General features: G+C 51.6%; 2 protein-coding genes across 5 annotated transcripts; one reads left to right on the top strand and one right to left on the bottom strand.

The window, feature by feature from the left end:
* Positions 1 to 1037: 1037 nt before the first annotated feature.
* On the bottom strand, positions 1038 to 16678 carry KLC4 (kinesin light chain 4). 2 transcript variants are annotated; one of them, XM_066359375.1, is made up of 16 exons: positions 16536 to 16678; positions 13595 to 13877; positions 11607 to 11837; positions 10165 to 10246; positions 9335 to 9545; positions 8843 to 8930; positions 6192 to 6293; positions 5819 to 5992; positions 5048 to 5147; positions 4791 to 4843; positions 4439 to 4509; positions 4153 to 4261; positions 3447 to 3587; positions 2874 to 2989; positions 2137 to 2200; positions 1038 to 1500 (listed from the first exon to the last, which is right to left on the bottom strand). In XM_066359375.1, exons 2-16 carry the CDS (start codon positions 13850 to 13852, stop codon positions 1450 to 1452), a joined length of 1851 nt encoding a protein of 616 aa, XP_066215472.1. In that variant the 5' UTR covers positions 13853 to 13877; positions 16536 to 16678; the 3' UTR covers positions 1038 to 1449. The 2 variants fall into 2 exon arrangements, with proteins under 2 accessions (XP_066215472.1, XP_066215471.1); XM_066359374.1 differs by lacking the exon at positions 16536 to 16678 and adding an exon at positions 15648 to 15790.
* On the top strand, positions 15900 to 22389 carry MRPL2 (mitochondrial ribosomal protein L2). 3 transcript variants are annotated; one of them, XM_066359378.1, is made up of 7 exons: positions 15900 to 16007; positions 19618 to 19786; positions 20286 to 20427; positions 21073 to 21188; positions 21265 to 21375; positions 21710 to 21783; positions 22141 to 22389. In XM_066359378.1, the coding sequence occupies exons 2-7, from the start codon at positions 19657 to 19659 to the stop codon at positions 22351 to 22353; spliced, it is 786 nt and encodes a 261-aa protein (XP_066215475.1). In that variant the 5' UTR covers positions 15900 to 16007; positions 19618 to 19656; the 3' UTR covers positions 22354 to 22389. The 3 variants fall into 3 exon arrangements, with proteins under 3 accessions (XP_066215475.1, XP_066215474.1, XP_066215473.1); XM_066359377.1 differs by having other exon boundaries at positions 15991 to 16124; XM_066359376.1 differs by lacking the exon at positions 15900 to 16007 and adding an exon at positions 16767 to 16958.
* The last annotated feature ends 240 nt before the right edge of the window (positions 22390 to 22629 follow it).

The raw sequence follows: 22629 nt of genomic DNA on the forward strand, positions 1-22629 counted from the left end.
CTGAGTGAAGTAGGGAAAGGTAGGCTGTCCCTACCAACTAATCCGCAGGGATCCAAGGGAACCAAAGTGACTTTTGTGATTCCGTGGCCCCTAGGGAGGATGGTCAGTTCGAGGCTTCATGGGGACTCTGACCAACAATTCCCCCTAAGTCTCCAGATGAGAAGGGACTTTGCAACCTGAAATCCTGAGGGAGACCTAGAACAGAAGGCTGTCTTTGGTGTCCCCCAAGCACGGTAACCTGGAGATACTGTGCAGCCCCAGGAGAGATGTCGCCTGGGGAAGTGAGGGACCAGTGAATAGCTGGGGTCTGGTTTGGTTCTGGTCTAGACCAACCTGAACCCAAAGGTAGAAATAGACTAGGCTTGGAGCGCCAGGCTGAAGGCTGTTAAACTGACAGATTCATCCCAAGTCCATCTCCAGGCAGTCTGGGCTGTGTCAGGGCATGGCCAAGTCTCCAGCTGTGGGGAGGCCCAGCACAGCCCTCGTTCCAGGCACCCCCACCCCCAGCGCCACCACCCCCACATTCTTTCTTTGTTGTGAAAGCAGCAAGGGGTGTAGGAGGCGGGTCAGGAGGAGTCAAGCTTTAGAAGATGGGCCCCAGCTGCTGCTCAGGCCTCCAGGATATGCTGAGAGGGGATGGATAGTGAGTGCCTCCTTCCCCTCTGGCTCCGGAGGGCCCCCCAGGCCTGCTTAGACCTCCCTTCCCCCAAGCAGCTGGGAGGAGGAGGGGCAGCCACAGAGGGCCTCACAGCCCGGGAGCAGTGGCGCCAGGACTCCAGGGTCCTGCCACATGGCCACCACATGTCCCTGACAACCCAGTCCACAGCACCTTCTCCTTGGGTTGTGGGCCTCCTCCCCCATTCCCCACATGCCTTCCTGCAGGCCCTGCTGGAGACGATACAAACGGGAAGGCAGAGAGGAGCGATCCAAGAATCAACACTCCTCCTGTGCCCCATCCATCACTGCCCCTCGCCCTTCTGTGAAGGCCCCAACACAATCCTTGCTTCCTACCCTCTTCAATCAGGACTCAAGTGGCAGAATGGTTACCTGATTCTTTTATTTAAGAAAAGTGAAATACATGGACCTGAAGTGAGGCAGCAGAAGGAACAAGAGAGGCCAGGACAAAACATCTTGCTTGGCCAGCCCCAACCCCTCTGACAGAAGCGCCAGCAGGAGGCTGCACCTTTGAGGTGCATACCTGCTCCTTTCCCGCCCGGGAGCCTCAGAGCTGGCTACTCTAGAGGACCACAGGGTGGGGAGAGGGTGTCCTGAGGGTCCTTCTTGAGGGGATTCCTGAGGAGGGGGCTGAGACCCTAAGGGCAGCAGCAATCTTCTGGTTACCTGCTCCCCCTTCACTGTCCCACTGTGGGGCTGGAAGAGCCAGGAGCAACAGGGAATGCTGTGAGGGCAGTGGGGAGACCCAGCAGATCTGGGGGGGCGGGGTGAATGTCAGCTGCTTGAAGAGAGATCCATAGTGCTGGCACTGAGGCCCCGGGAGACCTGAAACAGACAATATATACCATCAGCCCAGTGACCTCAGCTCCCTAAAAACTGTCCCCTAGGGTCTATCCAACTCATGGCTGCAGTCTTATCTCTGGACCTAGGATGGAGCCTGTACCCTCAACTCCAAGTTCTGAGGCTTTACTAAGATTTTTCAGAAGGCCACAGTCTGGCGGAGAAAACACCTCGAAGAGCCACGTGAATACTGGCATATACTTTGATACAAATGCTCATTTCCCACTAAAATGTCATTACTGTTTTTTTCCAATGGAAATAATTGAATTTTTTTTCCCTTCTTTACTACTGAGTCTCCAAGGTAAGGTATATGGCGGCTACAGGAGAAAGGGTAATTAGAATTCCCAAATCATTCTTGAGTTATTCCTAATTCCAAAATACCAGTTTAGAGAACATCAATTCCTGTTCCCCTTCCGATTAATTTATTTACTACTATCTCCGGCCTGAAACTGTCCTTTCCTAGTCACCACCACCACCACCAAGGTGCCTGATTCTGTCAGCCAGCCCCAGGTCCCTAGCTCATCTTCAGCCCTGCCGCCTCTCCCCTCCTCCCTAACCCCCCTGGGCTTGCTCCCACATCCTCCCTTTCTCTCCCCAACAGCTCACCAGCACTGCTCTCACCTTCAGGGGCGCGGCACTGGGTTGGTTCAGATAGTTTAAGGAGGCTGCCCGCTTCATGTTGCTGCTGCAATGGAAAAGAAAGAAGTGAGGCCTTGCCTGACCAGGCAGTTGTGCAGTGGTTAGAGCGTCGGACTGGGATGCAGAGGACCCAGGTTCGAGACGCCGAGGTTGCCAGCTTGAGCGCGGGCTCATCTGGTTTGAGCAAAGCTCACCAGCTTGGACCCAAGGTCGCTGGCTCGAGCAAGGGGTTACTAGGTCTGCTGTAGCCCCACAGGTCAAGGCACATATGAGAAAGCAATCAATGAACAACTAAGGTCTCGCAACGAAAAACTGATAATTGATGCTTCTCATCTCTCTCCGTTCCTGTCTGTCTGCCCCTATCCATCCCTCTCTCTGACTCTCTCCCTGTCTCTGTAAAAAAAAAAAAAAGAAAAGAAAAAAAGAAGTGAGGCCTCTTCCCTTCCTCCCGAGTCACTAGAGCTGTGTGCGTGCTACACGAAATCAAGTCACTGTGTCGGCCCCCATCCACATAGACTCTCTTATCTTCATCAGCAAACAGCATCTCCTCAGGTGTCTCCCCCCACACTGGGGCACCCATTTTCCCCAAACTCTCTCTTCATGGCCATCCCATTGATCTCCATGATTCTCTCCCCTCCAGGGGTGAGGGACCAAGGACTTGGAGGCCGGGGCTTCCGTGCCTGCTCTGCCGCATCTCCCCGTGTCTCAGGCCCCTGTACCTGGAGGGCCGAGGCTCGGCTCCCTGGAGTCTCCTCACCAGGAGTTCACTGCTTCTACGGAGCACATCCCGGATCCTGCCCAGAGAACCGCTTCTCTGCAGTGTCCCACTGCCGTCCTGGCGGAGAGGGGCAGGGCACAAAAGCTAAGGGCATCCCATGCAGACTGGCTTCCGAGTCTGCCATTTATTCTGCACACATCCTCCGCCCCCAAGAGCCCAGTCCCTGCAGACAGGAGCCTGGCCACTAGCCGGCTCACAGAGATACCTCTGAGAGGGAGGAGCTGACTAAACTGGAGTGGGGACATGTTGTCATATCCTTCACGCACAGGCTCAGAGCCTCTCACTCCCACCAGCAGGAGGGCGCCGGGGAGACCAGGGGGCAATAATTAGACTTACCCCCGACCACTCCACGAACAGGCTCAGAGCCTCCCACTCCCACCAGCAGGAGGGCGCCGGGGAGACCAGGGGGCAAAAATCAGACTTACCCCCGACCACTCCACGGACAGGCTCAGAGCCTCCCACTCCCACCAGCAGGAGGGCGCCGGGGAGACCAAGGGGCAATAATCAGACTTACCCCCGACCACTCCACTGCCACGGAGGCGTCTTCCCCTCTCTCAAATTTCACACTGCTCCTGGGGCCCTCCTGGGAGGTCCTGCCATTGTCACCCTCCCCAAGTAGCTCAGCCACCTTGGTCTGGCTGATAGGGTCAGTGCCCTAGAGAGGAAAAGGAAGAAGCTGGGACTTGCCACTCTTTCATTCAGGGCGAGGCTTTCAAACCTTTTTCTCCATCAGCCACAGGAAGGAGGACATGTTTCCCTGTGATGTCCCAATACACACATACTGGCACAATACCCACCTTTTCTATTTGCAGTGCATCCCTACATATACATGCGTATATATTTTTAACCATAGCCCACACTGAATTGATTTCATGACCCAGTAATGAGCTAACACCCACAACCTGAGAACCTCTGACATTGGGCTCTTCTCAACCTCAACCCCCTTATCCACACCACCTATGCCCCTTGTTAATAGTTTTCCAATTGTGGAAGGGCAGGGCTTCCTCTTTAATAATCCCATTTAGTGAAGTGAACCTTGAACTTGGAGTCCTGACCACAAAGGGCAGGTGGGGGTAAGAACATACTTAACAACCACAACCGCAAGGGTGCCTCACGTCCTCTCAGCCCTCCTCCTGTTCTCCAGAGACCCGGGAGAAGCTCAGTGGTCCCTTGTCCCTAAGGCCCTACCTCCCGGACACGCTTGCCCTCCCATCTCTGACCTGTTTCCGGGAACGCAAGGCACACTCCTCCAGGGTCTCAGCAGCCTCCAACTTTCCCTGCCGCCTGTACAGAGCTCCCAGGTTTCTCAGGGTGGTGTTCACTGTGGGGCTGTGGCGGGGAGACCAGGGAAGGAAGTGAGGAGACAAAGGGAGCAGGGCTAAGGCCAAGGAAAGGTCAAAGGGAAGAAGGGCAAAGGTCAGAAGGAGGGAGGGGAAAGGCCCAGGCCAGGGTCTGGGCTTGAATGGAGGGCATCAGAGACCAAGCTACCTTCTCCCTGCAGCTTACCTACTCACTTTGCAGGCCTTGTACCAGCCTCCGTACTCTGCGTAGGGTGTGCTGCCCTCGCGGTGCCGGGTCTGCAGGAGGACAGAGGGAGGGGAGCCAGGGATGTGAGTGCAGAGCTGCTGGGGTGAGAGCTGGAGCTGGCTGGGGTGCAGGAGGACAGAGAGGGGGAGCCAGGGATGTGAGTGCAGAGCTGCTGGGGTGAGAGCTGGAGCTGGCTGGGGCGCAGGTGGGGCTGGCCAGGCACCGTGCCTCGGGGCTGGCGCTCCGTTGGGAAGTGAAGCACTGGGCTAGCGCAGGGGGTAAGATGGGGGCCAGGTAGCCTCAGGCTCCCCAGAATGGGCCCCCCACTCACCTTGCTCATTTCCTCCCGCTCCTCTGCATGCATCCAGATAGGCTTGTGGTCGTCTGGGGGTGAGACACGGGATGGGGTGCTGAGGTTAGAGAACTGAGCTGGATGAAGTAAGGGGAGCCAGGACCCGCGGCCCACAGGGCTGGACTAACGGGGTGTGGCACTCCCTGGGAACTGCTGTGGTCTAACCCCCCACCTTTGGTCTGCACCTCTTTTCATCCCTGCAGCTCCCCCGCCACCCATCGGCCTTTGCCACTCACCATCCACAGACCCAAACTCCTGCACGTGGGCTCTGGTCAGGATCTCTTTGTAGAGCGTCTCGGCCTCAGCATATTTGCCCTGTTTCAGGTAGCAGGAGGCCTGGGGGCAGGAAGGCCAAAAAACGCAGGAGTAAGAGATGGAGACAAGATCTCAGCCATGCCTGACCGGGCGGTGGCGCAGTGAATAAAGCGTGGGACTGGGATGCCAAGGACCCAGGTTCAAGACCCTGAGGTCACCAGCTTGAGTGCGGGCTCATCTGGTTTGAGCAAAGCTCACCAGCTTGGACCCAGGGTCGCTGGCTTGAGCAAGGGGTTACTCGGTCTGCTGTAGCCCCATGGTCAAGGCACATATGAGAAAGCAGTCAATGAACAACTAAGGTATCGCAATGCTCAACGAAAAACTAATGATTGATGCTTCTCATCTCTCCATTCCTGTCTGTCTGTCCCTGTCTATCCCTCTCTGACTCTCTGTCTTTGTAGGAAAAAAAAAAAATCTCAGCCAGGCCGCAGGGATTTCCACTTCTTGGTCTGTTTCTGCCTTTCCCCAGAGATCCTCCTCACACCTCCTTTTCTAGCTGCAGGGTCGAGAGTGTGCCCACGCCACCCCCAAGGGGCTAGGGAACGTCTGCCTTCCCACTGGAAAGGAGCAGAGCCCTGGCCCCGAAGGCAGCCCCAGAGACAAGGCACAGAGGCCCTGGTGTCAGCGGGTCAGGCTGTGGTGCCTGCCCTCCCTTCCCCTCCTCCCGCCCACATCGCCCCCTCCTCTCTCACCAGGTTGTTCTTGGTCCGAGCTACATTAGGGTTGTCCGGCCCCAGCTGGCCCTCGTAGATGGCCAGCGCCCGCCGGTAGTAGCATTCCACAGCCTCATACTTGCCCTGGTTTTGGCACAGCAGGGCCAGGTTGTTCAGCTGCTTTGCCACATCTGGGTGGTCAGTGCCCAGGACCTGAAGGGAAGCACAGGACTGATAGATGGCTGCCATTATGTGTCGTGTGCGCCCACATGCACATGCATGCACACACACCTGTGGGGAGCGGAGAAAGGGAATGACAGAAGACAACAAGGCAGGGGTGAGAGGGCAGACCCGAAGAGAGACAGCGGAGGAGGGGTCACAGCAGCACAAAGAACACAGGGAGGATGTGCACCTTTTCTCGGATCTCCAGTGCCCGCTGGCACAGCGGCTCCGCCTCCTTGTATTTGCCCCTTTTGCCATACAGCACAGCCAGATTGTTGAGTGTGGCAGCCACCTGAGAAGACAGGCCTGTCCCCTCAGACACTGGTGCTGAGAAAGACCTTGAGAACTGGGAGGTCCTCCCCCACGCTGCACAACCCCAAGAAAGCGGGACTCTGCGTCCGAGAGGGGAAATTGCTGACCCAGACGGCTGTGGGGTTCTCCATGGGGGTGGTATCGCCCTCTAGAGGCATTTTTAGACATTTCCTTTGTTTTGTGTGTGTGTGTTTGTTTGAAAGGAGGGAGGGGAGATAGACAGACTCCCACATGTGCCCCAACCAGGATCCATCCAGCAACCCCCATCTAGGGCTGATGCTCAGATCAACCAAGCTATCCTCACTGCTGAGGACCAATACTTGAACCAATCGAGCCACCGGCTAAGAGAGAGAAGGGGGAGAGGGAGGGGAAGAGATGCCGATGGTTGCTTTTCATGTCTGCCCTGACCAGGGATCGAACCCAGGACGTCCACATGCCGGGCCAACACTCTATCCACTGAGCTAACTACCTGGCCAGGGGTAGACATTTCTGAAAGTATATATATTTTGTTTTTTGTTACACGTGAAAATGGGGAGGGGCACTATTACCCTTGGAAGCAGCAGGTGTTCTGCATTGTGGGATAGCTGTGCCAAGTTTTTAATGTCCTGCCTGACATTTAAACACTGAACGTAAGCTTTGACACTGGTGGGGTATCAAGACAGGAATTATGTTTTCTGAGATACATCATCCCTGCATATCACATGCCAAAACATAGAGAATTAGTTTCACACTGTTAGCTCATTTTCAGAAATATCTTATTTCTCATTTTCTCCACTTTGACAACATATCGTTTATCTGAGCATGCGATCCCTACTTATTTCTCTCTTACATAATACAACTAAATCTGGCCGGTTGTTATTTATTCTCACACTCAATTTTTATCTCACATCCACCAGTCCTTCTGCTCTGTCATATTTTAGTACCTCTCATATAGGATGGTTTCCTGGCCTTACTTCTAAATCTAAAGTTATTCATTATATATCATATTACTATATTATGTCTTCTAGCATAGTTGTACTCAATACTACAACTGTTATATTTTTATTTCATTGTAATACATTGTATATATTATTTTATTATAAGTAACTTTCCTTGTTTCCACTTTATATTAATAGGGCATCATTCGATGTTTTGGAAATTATATGTGTAATTAGATTACATTATCTATGAAAAAAGTTTCAGGAAAATATTCATTATAAGAAGGAGTCATTCCCTGGCCTGTGGTGACAGTGGATAGCTCATGGACCTGAAATGCTGAGACTGTTGATTCAAAACCCTGAGCTTGTGTGGTCGAGGCACAGACAATAGGCAACCAATGAACAGCTAAGGTGAAGCAACTATGAGTTGATACTTCTCACTCCCCTCTCCTCTTTGTAAAATCAATAAATAAAATATTTTAAAAAGAGTTATTTGCGCCTGACTGGTGGTGGCACAGTGGATAGAGAGTCGTCCCAGGTTTGAAACCCCAAGGTCACTGGCTTGAGCTCAGACTCACCAGTAGAGTGCTGGATCACCAGCTTGAAAGTGGGATCATCAACATGACCCCATGGTCACAGACTTGATCCCAAGGTTGCTGACTTGACATGGGTTCACTAGCTCAGCTGGAGCCCCCGGTCAAGGCATGTATAAGAAGCAATCAATGAACCACTAAAGTGACATGACTACAAGTTGATGCTTCTCATCTCTCTCTTCCAGTTTCCCTCTCTCTCTCTCCCTCTTCCTTTCTCACAAAAAACAAACAAATAAAAAATGGAATCATTCGGGTCTCAGAGTTTAAAACTGCTGGGATCAGCCTGACCTGTGGTGGCGCAGTGGATAAAGCGTTGACCAGGAATACTGAGGTTGCCGGTTCAAAACCCTGGGCTTGTCTGGTCAAGGCACATATGGGAGTTGATGCTTCCTGCTCCTCCCCCCTTTCTCTCTATCTCTCTCTCTGTCACTCTCTCTCCTCTCTAAAAAATGAATAAATTAAAAAAATTTTTTTATAAAGAAAAGAAGCCCTGGCCGGTTGGCTCAGTGGTAGAGCGTCGGCCTGGCGTGCAGAAGTCCCAGGTTCAATTCCCGGCCAGGGCACACAGGAGAAGCGCCCATCTGCTTCTCCACCCCTCCCCTTCTCCTTCCTCTCTGTCTTTCTCTTCCCCTCCCGCAGCCAAGGCTCCATTGGAGCAAAGTTGGCCCGGGCGCTGAGGATGGTTCCATGGCCTCTGCCTCAGGCGCTAGAATGGCTCTGGTCGCAACAGAGTGATGCCCAACATGGGCAGAGCATCGCCCCCTGGTGGGTGTGCCAGGTGGATCCTGGTCAGGCGCATGCGGGAGTCTGTCTGACTGCCTCCCGTTTCCAACTTCAGAAAAATACCAAAAAAAAAAGAAAAAAGAAAAGAAAACTTCTGGGATCAGCAGACAGTGCCTGGAAGAAAAGAATCCTCACACCTGCTTCCTAAGCATCCCCAGTGACTGGACTGAGGGCCGGGGAGGGTCCAGCGAAGACAGGACAAAAGAGCATGGGAGAGGAGGGCAGGAAATACTCACAGCAGGGTGGTCCCGGCCCAGGGTGCTCTCCCGGATGCTGAGAGCGTCATTCAGCAGGTGAGCGGCTTCCTTATATTTATTCTGGTCCCTGGAGGAGAAAAGTATCAAGGGGTTACCCTGAACACTGCCCCCAAGCCATCTCCACCCTTCCCTCCTTTCCTTTGGGGTGACTGAGATATATTTAGGGATCGTGCCCTCCATGAGGAGACTGGACACAGGAGACAGAGAAAGAGAAAGAAACCCTCCCCAGAAGAAAGACTGGAAAAACAGAGTCTGAGAGATGAGTATTATCTAAGGTCAGGGGCTTAGGGACAGAAAAAATGAGCATTCTGGTCCAAGAAAAGACCCCAAGTGGCATATACCTGGGGGCCCAGCAGGAAGAAGGGTAAAGGGTACCCAGTGGAGAGAAGGAATGGGAGCTCAAGGTGGATCAGGGTGTATTAACGTGGAATCTGGAGGCAGATCTGTGGCCAGAAGGAGGGCAGCACTCACCGATACACCAAAGCAAGGATGTTGAGCATGGTGGCGACATCTGGGTGGCCGCGGCCGGAGGTCCGCTCCAGGTCCTCCAGTGCCTGCTTACAGAGCGGCACGGCCACCTCATAGCGACCCTGGGCTGCATACTGGATCACCAAGTTGTGCAGAGTCCGTAATCTCGCTGGGATCTCGTATCCACTATGTTGGGTACCCTGGCCACGCGACACTAAACCATCCCAGAAAATGAACAGGAGACTTCCCAGGGGACTCTTCCCCTCTCCTTTGCTCCCTGCCCTGCCCACTCCTGCTCCATGTCTTATTCCGTGCCTGCACCTGCCCCCAACCAGGCTCTCTCTGGAGACCTGCCTCATCATCTGCTATTCTTTTGCCCAAGCTCTTGAACCTGTGCCCATTGATCCCATTTGTTCACCCAGGAATTCATTCACTCAACAAACATTTACTCAATAAGCATGACGCAGGGGCTGAGCCAGAGGCGCAAAGAGAAGAAAGACCTGTTTCTTTCCCTTGAGGACTTCATGTTCTTCTTCCCCAGGGTCATTCTCCTATTCAGCTGTGAACTCCTTACTGGCAAGACCCTGTCGTGCTTATCCCAGTATCCCTAGGGCTTAGCACAGTCCCTGGCACATATGAAGTGTTTAATAAATGTTGATGAATGAGAAATAACGGGGAGGAAACCAAAGCACTAGCCCAGTCTCTGCCCCATCTCCAGAGGAAGTGAAGAACCTACTTCCGGATGGTGGGCATCCTGTGTATTGGGGGGGGGGCACAGCTGAACCAGGCTCCTGCTGGCCCTCTCTACCCTCCCACTTCAGAGACAGACTTACAGCCATTGCTTGGGTCCTCTTCCTCCTCATTGGGGAAGAGGTCATCCAGGGAATCCTTGGTGGCGTCACCCTCCTTGTCCTCCTGGAAAGAAAGCAGCAGTGTATCTGGGCCAAGATATCCCCAGTAACCTCTGCAGGGCCCCTCTGAACCAGGAAATCCCTGCCAGGTGGAGCCCACAAGAAGAACCTTGATCATGCCCCTACCCCTGCGGAAGGCCAGCATTTGTCTCCCCGAGCTCAGACCTCTCGTTGGCAAATCTCATGACTTTCCCTTCCCTCACATTCAGAGTTTCCTTCCTAAGCACGCTCCTTCTCCAGCCTCTACCTCTCACCCCCTCAACTCTTATAATTATAGCCCTGTGTGTTGACATTGATTATATGTCTGTCCTGTCTCTCCTGAGGGCAGGGAGTGTGTCTGATCTTACTGACACATACCCAAAGCGTCTACCTCAGCCTTCTGCCCACCATTTGCCACTGTTCACACTGGACTTAATGCCCAACCCTCCCTGTCTAACCTACTTCCACACAGGGCAAATTTGCTGTGCCCACAAGGCACTGCAGGCCTGTACAAACACCTCCAACCCTCCTACCCAGCTTCGCCATGTGTCCCATGCACATCAACCCACTTTTCCTGGAACAGACCAGCTTTGCAGCCCTGGAGCCTTATCTGTGACATCCCCCAGCCCCCAGTTTAGAAGGTTCCTCCCTCTCCCTCATCATCCATCAAAATCCTCCCAACTCATAACCATTAAAAATTTTAAAACCCAACCTACATCTTACCATCCCAGTACCCTGCCTCCTCTGTGACTCCTTCTCAAACCATTCCAGTCCCCAGGAGCCCATCTGCTTGGAACTCCTCCACACCGACTGAACCCCTCATCCAGCACCGAGCACTTGCTGCTTTGTGTTGTCACACGTGTGTCCTCACAGATAAGCTACATTACAAACTCAAAAAAGCAGCAACTCTTTCATAGTTCTTTTCATGTCCCCTATACACATCTTCTTGAACTGCTTAAGGCATAAAGATATATAAATGCGTGTTGAGTGAGGGTTAAATGTTATACATTTTGAGAGCAAATTTTAGGAGGGTCTTGAGCAACGAGGCGATGCTTTCCCTAATTGTAGCACTTAGGATTCTGGATTGGAGTTGTCCAGACGCTCATCTGTCTCCCTGCACAAACCTGTATTTGTGAGAGCAGGAACTTTGTCTGCCTTATTCACTGCTGCATCCCCAGCGGAGTGCACAGGGCCTGGCCTATGTGATTATGTTCATTGTTGATTGAGTGAGTGAATATTCTTTGCCCCTTGCTGTCATCTAAAGTTGGGTCAGTACATGAATTCTGCCATGTGGAACAGGTTGCGCAGTGCTGCTGTCCCCTGCAGATGATGGAGCAGTGGCCCCAGCTCCTTGCCCCCAGCTAGGCTCGCCCGTACAGGCTTACCGTGGTGTGCCCATCCTCATCATACTGTCGTAGCTGTCCCAGGAACTCCAGGTGCTTCTTTTCCTCCTCCAGCTGAGCCACAGCCTGCTCGCTGCGCTGCAGCCGCTGCTGGGTACCCGCCAGCTCATCCCGGAGCCACTGGTTCTCCTGGCACAGCCGCCGTACCTGAGCCCGCAACTTCTGTTTCTCCGACTCCACTGTGCTCAGGTGGCTGGCCAAAGCCAGCATCACCTAGGTGGGCACATCCTGTGAGCTGCAGACTCTAGCGAGGAGTACTCAGGAATAGGCAGGATGGGAGTCTGCTGGGAGGCAGCAGGACTAGCAGGAGACAGGAAGTGGGGTCGGGAGCAATGGCTCTACCTTCAAAATACTCCGAGGCCCTGGCCATTGGCTCAGTGGTAGAGCGTCGGCCTGGCGTGCAGGAGTCCTGGGTTTAATTCCCGGCCAGGGCACACAGGAGAAGCGCCCATCTGCTTCTCCACCCCTCCCCCTCTCCTTCCTCTCTGCCTCTCTCTTCCCCTCCCGCAGCCAAGGCTCCATTGGAGCAAAGTTGGCCCGGGCGCTGAGGATGGCTCCATGGCCTCTGCCTCAGGCGCTAGAATGGCTCTGGTTGCAGTGGAGCGACGCCTCAGATGGGCAGAGCATCGCCACCTGGTGGGCGTGCCAGGTGGATCTCGGTTGGGAGCATGCGGGAATCTGTCTGACTGCCTCCCCGTTTCCAACTTCAGAAAAAAAGAAAGAAAAAAAATATATATATATATATAAAATACTCCCTGAGCCCAAGTTCCCACCACTTCCATAGTCCCCACCCTGCATCACACCAGCATCAGTTCCTACCTGATTACTAACTACACTAGCCTCCTCACTGGCTCCCATTCCTGCCCTTGTTCCCTAGAGTCTCTTCTCAACGGGGCTGCCAGGTGATCTTTTGCAAATGTTAATTTAGAACACTTCACTCCTCTCCTCAGTCCTTATAATGACCTACAAGTTCCATGTGATCTCTCCCCCACTCTGCATGTCCATTCCCTCCTGAACGGCATTTTCTAGTTTGCTTTTCCTCTTCCCTCTACTGCAGCCACACTGGCTCCACACTGAACTCACTGGGAAGGCTCTGGCTCAGGGCCTTTGCACTTGCTGCCTACGCTTCTTAGGATGATCTTCCCTCAATTATTGCATGATCCCTTCCCTTCCCTTCAAACCTTTGCTCAAATGTCACCATTTCAGCCCTGGCCGGTTGGCTCAGCGGTAGAGCGTCGGCCTAGCGTGCGGAGGACCCGGGTTCGATTCCCGGCCAGGGCACATAGGAGAAGCGCCCATTTGCTTCTCCACCCCTCCGCCGCGCTTTCCTCTCTGTCTCTCTCTTCCCCTCCCGCAGCCGAGGCTCCATTGGAGCAAAGATAGCCCGGGCGCTGGGGATGGCTCTGTGGCCTCTGCCTCAGGCGCTAGAGTGGCTCTGGTCGCAATATGGTGACGCCCAGGATGGGCAGAGCATCGCCCCCTGGTGGGCAGAGCGTCGCCCCTGGTGGGCGTGCCGGGTGGATCCCGGTCGGGCGCATGCGGGAGTCTGTCTGACTGTCTCTCCCTGTTTCCAGCTTCAGAAAAATGGAAAAAAAAAAAAAATGTCACCATTTCAGTGAACCCTTTCTTGACCACCCTATTTAAAATCATATGCTCTCTCCAAACTCCCTAATGCCCTTCTCTGATTTATTTTTATCCTTTTATCCTTAGCAATGATCACTCTGGCATGCTGAATCATTTACTTATTTGTGTATTGTCTGCCTCCCCCAGCTAGAATGAAAGCTCTAAGACAGCAAGGATTTTGAGTGCTGTGTTCAGTGATGTGTCTCCAGTGCCTGGCACATAGTAGGAGCTTACTACATATTTACTGAATGCAAGAATCTAGGACAAGGTGATCCCAAGGGACCCCAAACCTCCAATCAGACCACTGCTCCTCCATGGGCCACCTGGCACCACCTCCTCCCTCTCACCTGGGCCTCACTCAGCCCCAGCTCAATGTTTTCCATGGAACGGCGCAGCTGCCGGGCCTTCTCATGCACCAGCCCCTCTTCATGTTCCCCCTGCTGCAGACACTCGATGGTCTGGGACAGGCTTTGCAGTACAGCCTGGTGTTCACTGTGTAGGGCCTCCAGCCCTTGGCTCACCAGCCGAGTGCTTCCCAGGATCTCCTCCTGGCTGAGCCGGTGCCCCGCAGGTTCATCCCGCTGCCCCAACACCAGGCCCGACATCCTGGCCTGAAGGACCTCACCTGGGCTAGGGAGAAACAACAGTACTCAGGTGCAGTAAAGACAGGAAAAAGAGCCAGGCCTGGGGTGGCACAGTGGATTAAGTGTTGACCTGGATTACTGAGGCCGTGGATTTGAAACCCTGGGCTTGCCTGGTCAAGGCACATATGGGAGTTGACGCTTCCTGCTCCTTCCCCCTTCGCTCTTTCTCTTTCTCTCTCTCCTCTCTAAAATGAATAAAGTCTTTAAAAAAATCTTTTTTTTTTTTTGCCTGACCTGTGGTGGCAGAGTGGATAAAGTGTTAACCTGGAATGCTGCGGCCGCCAGTTCAAAACCCTGGACTTGCCTGGTCAAGGCACATATGAGAAGCAACCATTGAACAAGTAAAGTGAAGCAAGTATGAGTTGCTCCTCCCCCTCCTCTCTGTAAAATCAATAAATTAAAAAAAAATTTTTTTAATCTTTTTTTTTTAATCAAGTTCTATTTATTTATTTATTTTTATTTTTTTACAGAGACAGAAAGAGAGTCAGAGAGAGGGATAGACAGGAACAGACAGACAGGAACAGAGAGATGAGAAGCATCAATTATCAGTTTTTCGTTGTGACACCTTAGTTGTTCATTGACTGCTTTCTCATATGTGCCTTGACCGTGGGCCTTCAGCAGACCGAGCAACCCCTTGCTCGAGCCAGTGACCTTGGGTCCAAGCTGGAGAGCTTTTGGTCAAACCAGATAAGCCCACGCTCAAGCTGGTGACCTCGGGGTCTCGAACCTGGGTCCACAGCATCCCAGTCTGATGCTCTATCCACTGCGCCACCGCCTGGTCAGGCTTTAAAAAAATCTTTTTTTTTTTTTTTTTTTTTTGCTTTAAAAAATCTTTTAACAACAACAAAAAGACAAGAAAAAGAGGGTGAGTGCCATGCTTAGAGAGTGGTAGAGATCCAAGTGGAGGGATGAGAAAGAGTATGGGCCACCCTGTGGTTTAATTGGAGAGAGAAAGTCATAGTGGGGAGGGAGCCTACAATACTAAAAACACAAAGCTTAAGCCCTGGAAGTAGCTCAGTCGGTGAGAGCATCATCCCAAAATGCCAAGGTTACAGGTATGATCCTCGGTGGGGGCATATGCGGGAAGCAACCAATGAATGCACAACTAAGTGGCACAACAAATGAATGCTTCTCTCTCTCTCACCTCCTTCCTCTCTCTTTATCTCTAAAAGCAATACACAAAAAATTAAAAACAAAACAAAAATATACACAAAGCTTAAGATTGTGGGAATGAGAGAGTAAGTGACTTAAATGAAAAAAATAGAGAAGGAACAAAGGTCCTGAGAACTAGCAGGGGGATTGAAAACTTAGAACCAAAACAGTACAGGAGTTGGAAAGAGAGCTAGGGTTAGGAACAGGAATCAGGAGATGAGAGACAGCGCCACAAGGAACACAGAGGGTGCTTGGGGAGAGTTGCAAAGGGAATAGGGTTCACGCAGACAGGAGATATGCAGGAAATAGTACAGAAGTTTTGGAAAAAGGGAAGGAACAAGTTTCAAAGTTAAGTCACGGAAAAGAGAAAAGAAGGGAACAGGAGCCTTCCCTGCAGGACCTCAATGAGAGGGCCCCATAAGGCTGAAGTTCTTCAATCTGCATCACGGCGCTAAGACCAGCACCTACAAACCTGGTCAGCCCTGCCTCTTTTCCCACTAGCTTTCAACCCATATTTCTCACACACACACACCCCCCCAAGGTCTCAGGCTGTCTTCCTACTTCCTCAAAAGTGCTTTGTTTCTCACCTTTGAAGGTCTCTTACCTGTTTACAGAACACAGCCCTCGGCTGTGGCACTCAGGCCAAAGCCGGGAAGAAGAAATTCTGTTCAGTGGCCAGGGACTCAGAAGGATCTGCCCTACCCAAAGTCCAGAAGTCCAGCATTCCCACTCCTTCTCTCACCACTTCACAGCCACCCAGAGGACCTGGCACAGAGCTCCACCCAGGACAAACATCCTCCCTCCCCCTGGCCGCAGGTCTTCAAAGACTATCAGTGTCCCTCCTCCTTCCCCAAGCCAACCTCTCACCCCAAGCCTGGGGAGCTATTTTCTCCTAAGGGAGTGAGACTTGATCTGGAACCTGTGGGATGGGGCGTGTCTGGTCAAGAGTAAGGAGGAAGACCTGGTCAGTCCTGGCTCAGTCACTTCCATGCCTTTGCCTGTTATGATCACCTATTAACAGGATCGGAGAGTCACCTTAGGGTGCCTCCCACACGCCTGATGATGCAAAGAAAAATGGCAGGTCTGCTGAGCGGCGGCTGGGTCACAGGGAAACACGGCGCTGGGAGGTGGTCTCCCGGGCCTTGGGATGTGGTTGAAGAGTGCCCTAGGCTGTCGACCTGCCCTGGGGCGCAGGATGGGGATAGAGTGGGATGGGAGGGGGCGCCGGGGAGAGGAGAAAGTGGACCGACACTCAGCGACTCGATAGCCCCGAGGTCACTGAGTATGTCTGTAGCGCAGGGGGCGGGGCAGGCCGACTGTCTGTCTGTCTGGACATCGAGGGGCGGGAAGAATCTCGGGGGGCGGAGTTTTTTAGACTGTCTGGAGTTGTGTGGGGTCGGTTGGCCCTGGTTTGTTTATCTGTCTGACAATGCGAAAATAAGAGGTAGCCGGAGCTCAACCCTCCGCCCCAGAGGTATTCTCAAAGACTCACCTGCAGTCGGTCGGTCTGGTTGTCGCCCTTCCCGATACTGCCCCTTTAAATTCATCATGGCTGCCGCTCGAGGCAATTGTTTTGACGGCTCATGGGGGCGGGACCTGCTCCCAGTCACGCGACCTAAGAACAGCCAGAGGATTGGTTCTGACCACGAGCAGGCAGGGAAGGAAATGTGTATACAGCTGCTCTTGGGTTCTTTTTCCGCCTCTTTTACGTCATGACGGAGGGACGGCACAGGGAGTCTCTAGCATCATCTTGTAGTGCCGGGCTGTCTGGGTAAAGGTGATAGTGGCGTGCGGATCCCTGCGGAGCCTGGCTACCCTCATGGCACTGCGGGGACTGACCCGTGCTCTGGGCTCCCTGAGCCTGGCGCCCCCGGCTGTCCCCGTCCCCGGCCCGAGACTAACCTCGGCCGCCCAGGTAATCCACCTTACCCGAATGAGGCTGTTTCCATTCGGGCCGACGGAGAGGGAAGGCCCAGGGATGGGAGCCTAGGATGCGACTCGGGTTAGAGTCACGCCAGACTGTGACCTTGGATAAATCACTCTAAAACTGACCTCAGTTTTCTCTTCTATAAGTGATGCTATTTCACAGGGCCCCTGGGTTCCCCAGACGAGATATCGGAGATGAAAGTGGGTTCCAGATAACCGGTTGTACAAGGTTTCAATAATAATGGACATTTATTGGGTGCCTAGCGTAAGCCAGGCATGAGTAATAGAGGTTTTAGGTGAGTGAATTCTTTTCAACCATCATTCCCATGTTACATATGAGAAAACTAATAAGCAGCCCAGGGCCATACACCAACTATTTGAGCTACGCGGGTCTGACTTCAAAGCCTGAGCTTTTAACCATTATGATAACCATTAAGGATGTTGAGATTATAGAATGCAGGGCAGAATACCAAGACTAGGAGCCTAAGGTGAAGGTATCATAAGGCCCCTAGTGGACAATTCGTGAATCACAGAAAAGACGTTGTAAGTCTTGCTCTGAATCTCTAGAGCTGATGGTCAGTTTCAGAGATGTGTACTTAAAATTCAAAACCTACTCTGTGAAATTCTGAGAATACAACAGGGAGCAAGACAGATATGTTCCCTCCCCTCCATTTGTATCTGGAAACTCCCAGAAACAATGCCAATGGGCAAAAGGTACATGGATGTGTGCAAGTTATCTGCTCTGGAGAAGGGAGTTTTGTTTAGGGAAGGAAAAGTTTCCCGGAGAAGGAGAATTGAGCTAGATTTAGTAGAGCATGGAGGGGAGAACATTTCATTATAGAAATACTTCAATCAACTAACATGAACAACTATTATTAAGCATATTTATTAAAAAGAAAGGCTAGCCCTGGCCGGTTGGCTCAGCGGTAGAGCGTCGGCCTGGCGTGCGGGGGACCGGCCAGGGCACATAGGAGAAGTGCCCATTTGCTTATCCATCCCCCCCTCCTTCCTCTCTGTCTCTCTCTTCCCCTCCTGCAGCCAAGGCTCCATTGGAGCAAAGATGGCCCGGGCGCTGGGGATGGCTCCTTGGCCTCGGCCCCAGGCGCTAGAGTGGCTCTGGTCGCGCGGCAAAGCGACGCCCCGGAGGGGCAGAGCATCGCCCCCTGGTGGGCAGAGCGTAACCCCTGGTGGGCGTGCCGGGTGGATCCCCGTAGGGCGCATGCAGGAGTCTGTCTGGCTGTCTTTCCCCGTTTCCAGCTTCAGAAAAATACAAAAGAAAGAAAGGCCTGCCTGACCAGGCGGTGGCACAGTGGATAGAGCGTCGGACTGGGATGCTGAGGACCCAGGTTCGAGACTCTGAGGTCGCCAGCTTGAGTGTAGGCTCATCTGGTTTGAGCAAAAAGCTCTCCAGCTTCGACCCAAGGTCACTGGCTCGAGCAAGGAGTTACTCGGTCTGCTGAAGGCCCATGGTCAAGGCACATATGAGAAAGCAATCAATGAACAACTAAGGTGTCGCAACGCGCAACAAAAAAGCTAATAATTGATGCTTCTCATCTCTCCATTTGTCTGTCTGTCCCTGTCTATTCCTCTCTCTGACTCTCTCTGTCTCTGAAAAAAATAAAATAAATAAAATAAATTAAAAAAAAAAAAAAAAAGGCCTGCCCGACCAGGCAGTGGCGTCACTGGCTTGAGCCAGAGGTCACAGGCTTGAAGCCCAAGGACTCTGGATTGAGCCCAGTGCTGCTGGCTTGAGCAAGGGTTCACTGGCTTGGCTGGACCTCCCTCCCCCACTAGTCATGGCATGTATGAAAAGCAATCAATGAACAACTAAAATGCCGTAAGTACAAGATGATGCTTTTCATCTCTCACTAAAAAAAAAAATAATGAGAAAGAAAGAAAAAAAAATATTTCAGATGTCCTGGCCGGGTAGCTCTGTCAGTTGGAACATTGTCCTTATAGCCAAGGTTGTGGGTTCAATCCATCTCTGGTCAGAGCACACACAAGAATCAAACAGGCCTTGGCCAGTTGGCTCAGTGGATAGAGTGTCAACCTAGTGTGCAGACTCCTGGGTTCAATCCCCAGTCAGGGCACACATGAGAAGCATATCTGTACCTCTTCCCCTTCCTGCCCTTCTCTCTTTCTTCCCCTCTCGCAGTTAGTGGCTCAATTGGTTTGAGTGTCGACCCCAGGCACTGAGGATAGCTCAATTGATTCAAGCATCAGCCCCAGACACGGTTTTCTGGGTGGATCCTGGTTGGAGTACATGCGGGAGTCTGTTTCTATCTTCCCTCCTCTCACTTAAAAAAAAGAATCAACCAGTGAATGCATGGATAGGTGGAGCAGCAGATTGATGTTTCTCTCTCTCTCTCTCTCTCAAAATCAATCAATATTAAAAGAAATAAGTGAATAAACTATTTCAGAGGTGAAGGGATATTAAATTAGGAGAGGTAATCAACACACATACACCTGGATAAACATTCCACACTGGTATGCAAGCTGTGAAGGGTAGAGTTTTTGGACAGCTGGCTGGGGCACATCCAGGAGGAAGTGAGCTACAAGCTAAACTCGGTCTCTGTACTCTCCCTTGCTTCTATGATGCTTCTCCTTCAATCAGCTTTCAAGTGAAAGAGATTTATGTTTATCTCTAGGTGACCAACAGTACCCTCCTCCAGCTGCCCTTCGCCTCGATGTTGCTCCCCTGCCGCCCAATCCTTACCTCTGTGGCCCTCAGTGCCAACTTTGTATCCTGGAAGAGTCAAACCAAGTACACCATTAGACCATTGAAGATGAGGAAGTCTGGGGGCCGAGACCACACAGGTGGGGGCAAGGGCAAGAGGATTTAAGCAGTAAATGGAAAAAAAAAAAACATGGTAGGACCCAGTACTGTGCATTGATACAGGCAGAGGAATGTAATTAAAACACATTTATTGGACTCCTGCATATGGTATGTGTATAAGACAAGAGAGTAGAAGACAAAGTAACAGACAAGTGGTCTGTGCTATTAGAGACAATCTAGATAATTGAAGAAAACTGGACATACACAGCAAGTTTAATGAGATTTTTCTTCATACCCTTCAAAAATTGGTAACTGTTGAAATTGAGCATGGCCTTTGGTGAGCACTGAATTTAGTAATTTGTAGAGAATTTATCTGGGCGTTTTATATAATTTTAATAACCAAATAATTACGTCTTTTGGGTTTGTTTTTTTTATTATCATTTTCTGCTTGAGTCATAATGTTGGGAAGCAGTGCTCTTTGTCCAGGGCAGGCCTGTTGGTCTGACCTGAGTTATGTTGCCCTCACTGTCCTGACCACAGGCCGAATCCGAGTGCATGGTATTGGTGGGGGCCACAAGCAACGTTACCGCATGATTGACTTTCTTCGGTTCCGACCCCAGCCGGAAACCAAGCCAGGACCCTTTGAGGAGAAGGTCGTCCTTGTCCGCTATGATCCCTGTAGGCAAGTTCGGGGCGTGGGGTGATGATGGCGTGACTGAATGACGACTTGGTGGCTTTTCAGAAGATGTGGGTCTGCCTAGATCAGTGGTAGTCAACCTGGTCTCTACCGCCCCCTAGTGGGTGTTCCAGCTTTCATGGTGGGAGGTAGCAAAGCAACCAAAATATAAATAAAAAGATAGATTTACAAAGAAAACCAGATAGAAGGTGACAGAAGACAATTTGACTTTGGGTGAGGGGTATGCAACATAATCAAATGTCAAAATAACCTGGAGATGTTTTCTCTGAACATATGTACCCTGATTTATCAGTGTCACTCTATTAAAATTAATGAAAAGAATGTTTTTAAAAAAGATAGATTTAACTATAGTAAGTTGTTTTATAAAGATTTATTCTGCCAAACTTAGTGAAAATTTGACATAAAGTACTTGGTAAGTAATTATTATATACTTTAACTTGCTGTAACTCTGCTTTATAAATTTTATTAAGTAAAGTTACTTCCCTACTTTATAAATCAGTATTACTGTGGAACCGATGGGCAGTTAGAAAATGTTACTACTAACAGAGATACAAAAGTGGGTGGTAGGTATAAAAAGGTTGACTACCCCTGGCCTAGATGGTCTGTTCACCTGTAGCTCACCCTGAACAGGTCAGCAGACATAGCTCTGGTTGCTGGGGGCAACCGGAAACGCTGGATCATTGCCACTGAAAACATGCAAGCTGGAGACATAATCCTGAACTCTGACCACATAGGCCGAATGGCAGGTGAGAGATGGCCGCCAGATGTGTGTGGACTGGAAGGCTGCAAGAGTTCTGGTGCTGATGAAATTCTGTCTTTTAGTTGCTCCTCGGGAAGGGGATGCACATCCTCTTGGGGCCTTGCCCGTGGGGACCCTCATCAACAACGTGGAGAGTGAGCCAGGCCGGGGGGCCCAGTATATCCGAGCCGCAGGTATGAAGAAAGGAGCTTGGGGTCTTATGTTTTGAAAGGACAGGTGATACCCAAGGTCACAATTCTCTGAACCCATGGGCCCACATCTGGTCCACTAGCAGAGGAAAAGAAGAAAAAAATGAGAATGAGAATGAGGATGAAAAGAAGGAAAAAACAAGGAGAATGAGAATGAAAAGGTGGTTATATTTTGACCTAAAACATTACATGCGTCCTGTTCCAGTGTATATGCTCCTAAAGGGCAAAACATGGGTAGTATGTGGCGAGTGGCCCCTGTAAATCCGCCCCCCACCTCCTCCATTGTAGAGGGTGGCAAAGCTGCTTCTCCCTCCCCCAGGGACATGTGGTGTGCTGCTGCGGAAGGTGAATGGGACAGCCATCATCCAGCTGCCCTCCAAGAGGCAGATGCAGGTGTGTGTGTGTGTGTGTGGGTACAGGTGGGAGGAGGGATAAGCAAGGGAGGAATTTTTGGCATGTACCTTTCCTGGCCTGCATAGCTCCCAGGTGTTTTGTGTTAGGAACTGCCCTGAGGTAGGTCTGTCCTCTGCTGCGTGACCAGAATGCTTAGTGAGGCTGGCACAATAATAGAATACAGTGTCTTTCGTTTTCAATACCTGTAGGACCTGCACTCAGGTTCAGTTCTGTTGTGCTTTCCCCCTGTCCTCTCCCTTCTCTCAGAGTATAAGAACCATCCCAAGAGTCCTGTCCTCAACGTAGTCAGGCTCTTGACCCCAAGGTGCATTCTCTTCCATCTGCTTTCTCTGTCAGGTGCTGGAAACGTGCACAGCAACAGTAGGCCGAGTATCCAACGTTGATCATAACAAACGGGTCATTGGCAAGGCTGGGCGGAACCGCTGGCTGGGCAAGAGGCCTTCCAGCGGGCTGTGGCACCGCAAGGGGGGCTGGGCTGGCCGCAAGATTCGGCCACTGCCCCCAATGAAGAGTTATGTAAAGCTGCCTTCCGCTGTTGCCCAAAGCTGATGCTCTTGGACTCTAATAAAATAACCCTCTTTTTTATTTGTGACTGGTGTTTTGGGAGGGGAGATGGTACATTCTGGATGGGGGGTGGGGGAGACAGGAGCAAACAGATGCTTGGGGCAGAGAAAGGGAAGGACAATATGGAACAAAGTCTGCGGCTGCAGTTCCCTCGTTTCCAGGCATGCCCCTTCTCTCCGTTCCTTCATAGGTAATGGAGGAGGGGGTAATAAATGACCTCTAAGGTCTTTTCCAGTTCTGACTTGGGGAAACCGGGAAGAC

The sequence above is a fragment of the Saccopteryx leptura genome, chromosome 1, assembly GCF_036850995.1.
Source record: "Saccopteryx leptura isolate mSacLep1 chromosome 1, mSacLep1_pri_phased_curated, whole genome shotgun sequence".
Lineage (NCBI taxonomy): Eukaryota > Metazoa > Chordata > Mammalia > Chiroptera > Emballonuridae > Saccopteryx > Saccopteryx leptura.

Bases quoted from the DNA above. Each gene is read 5' to 3' on its own strand.
- KLC4 (XM_066359375.1), bottom strand. From the start codon at position 13,852: ATGTCGGGCCTGGTGTTGGGGCAGCGGGATGAACCTGCGGGGCACCGG. The intron at 5,993-6,191 runs GTGCACATCCTC...GCTTCCCTTCAG, and splicing joins CACTGGAGATCCGAGAAAAG to GTCCTGGGCACTGACCACCC. The intron at 2,201-2,873 runs GTACAGGGGCCT...TTTCCATTGCAG, and splicing joins GCCGAGCCTCGGCCCTCCAG to CAGCAACATGAAGCGGGCAG.
- MRPL2 (XM_066359376.1), top strand. From the start codon at position 16,863: ATGGCACTGCGGGGACTGACCCGTGCTCTGGGCTCCCTGAGCCTGGCG. The intron at 16,959-19,617 runs GTAATCCACCTT...GTTTATCTCTAG, and splicing joins GACTAACCTCGGCCGCCCAG to GTGACCAACAGTACCCTCCT. The intron at 21,784-22,140 runs GTGTGTGTGTGT...TTTCTCTGTCAG, and splicing joins CCTCCAAGAGGCAGATGCAG to GTGCTGGAAACGTGCACAGC.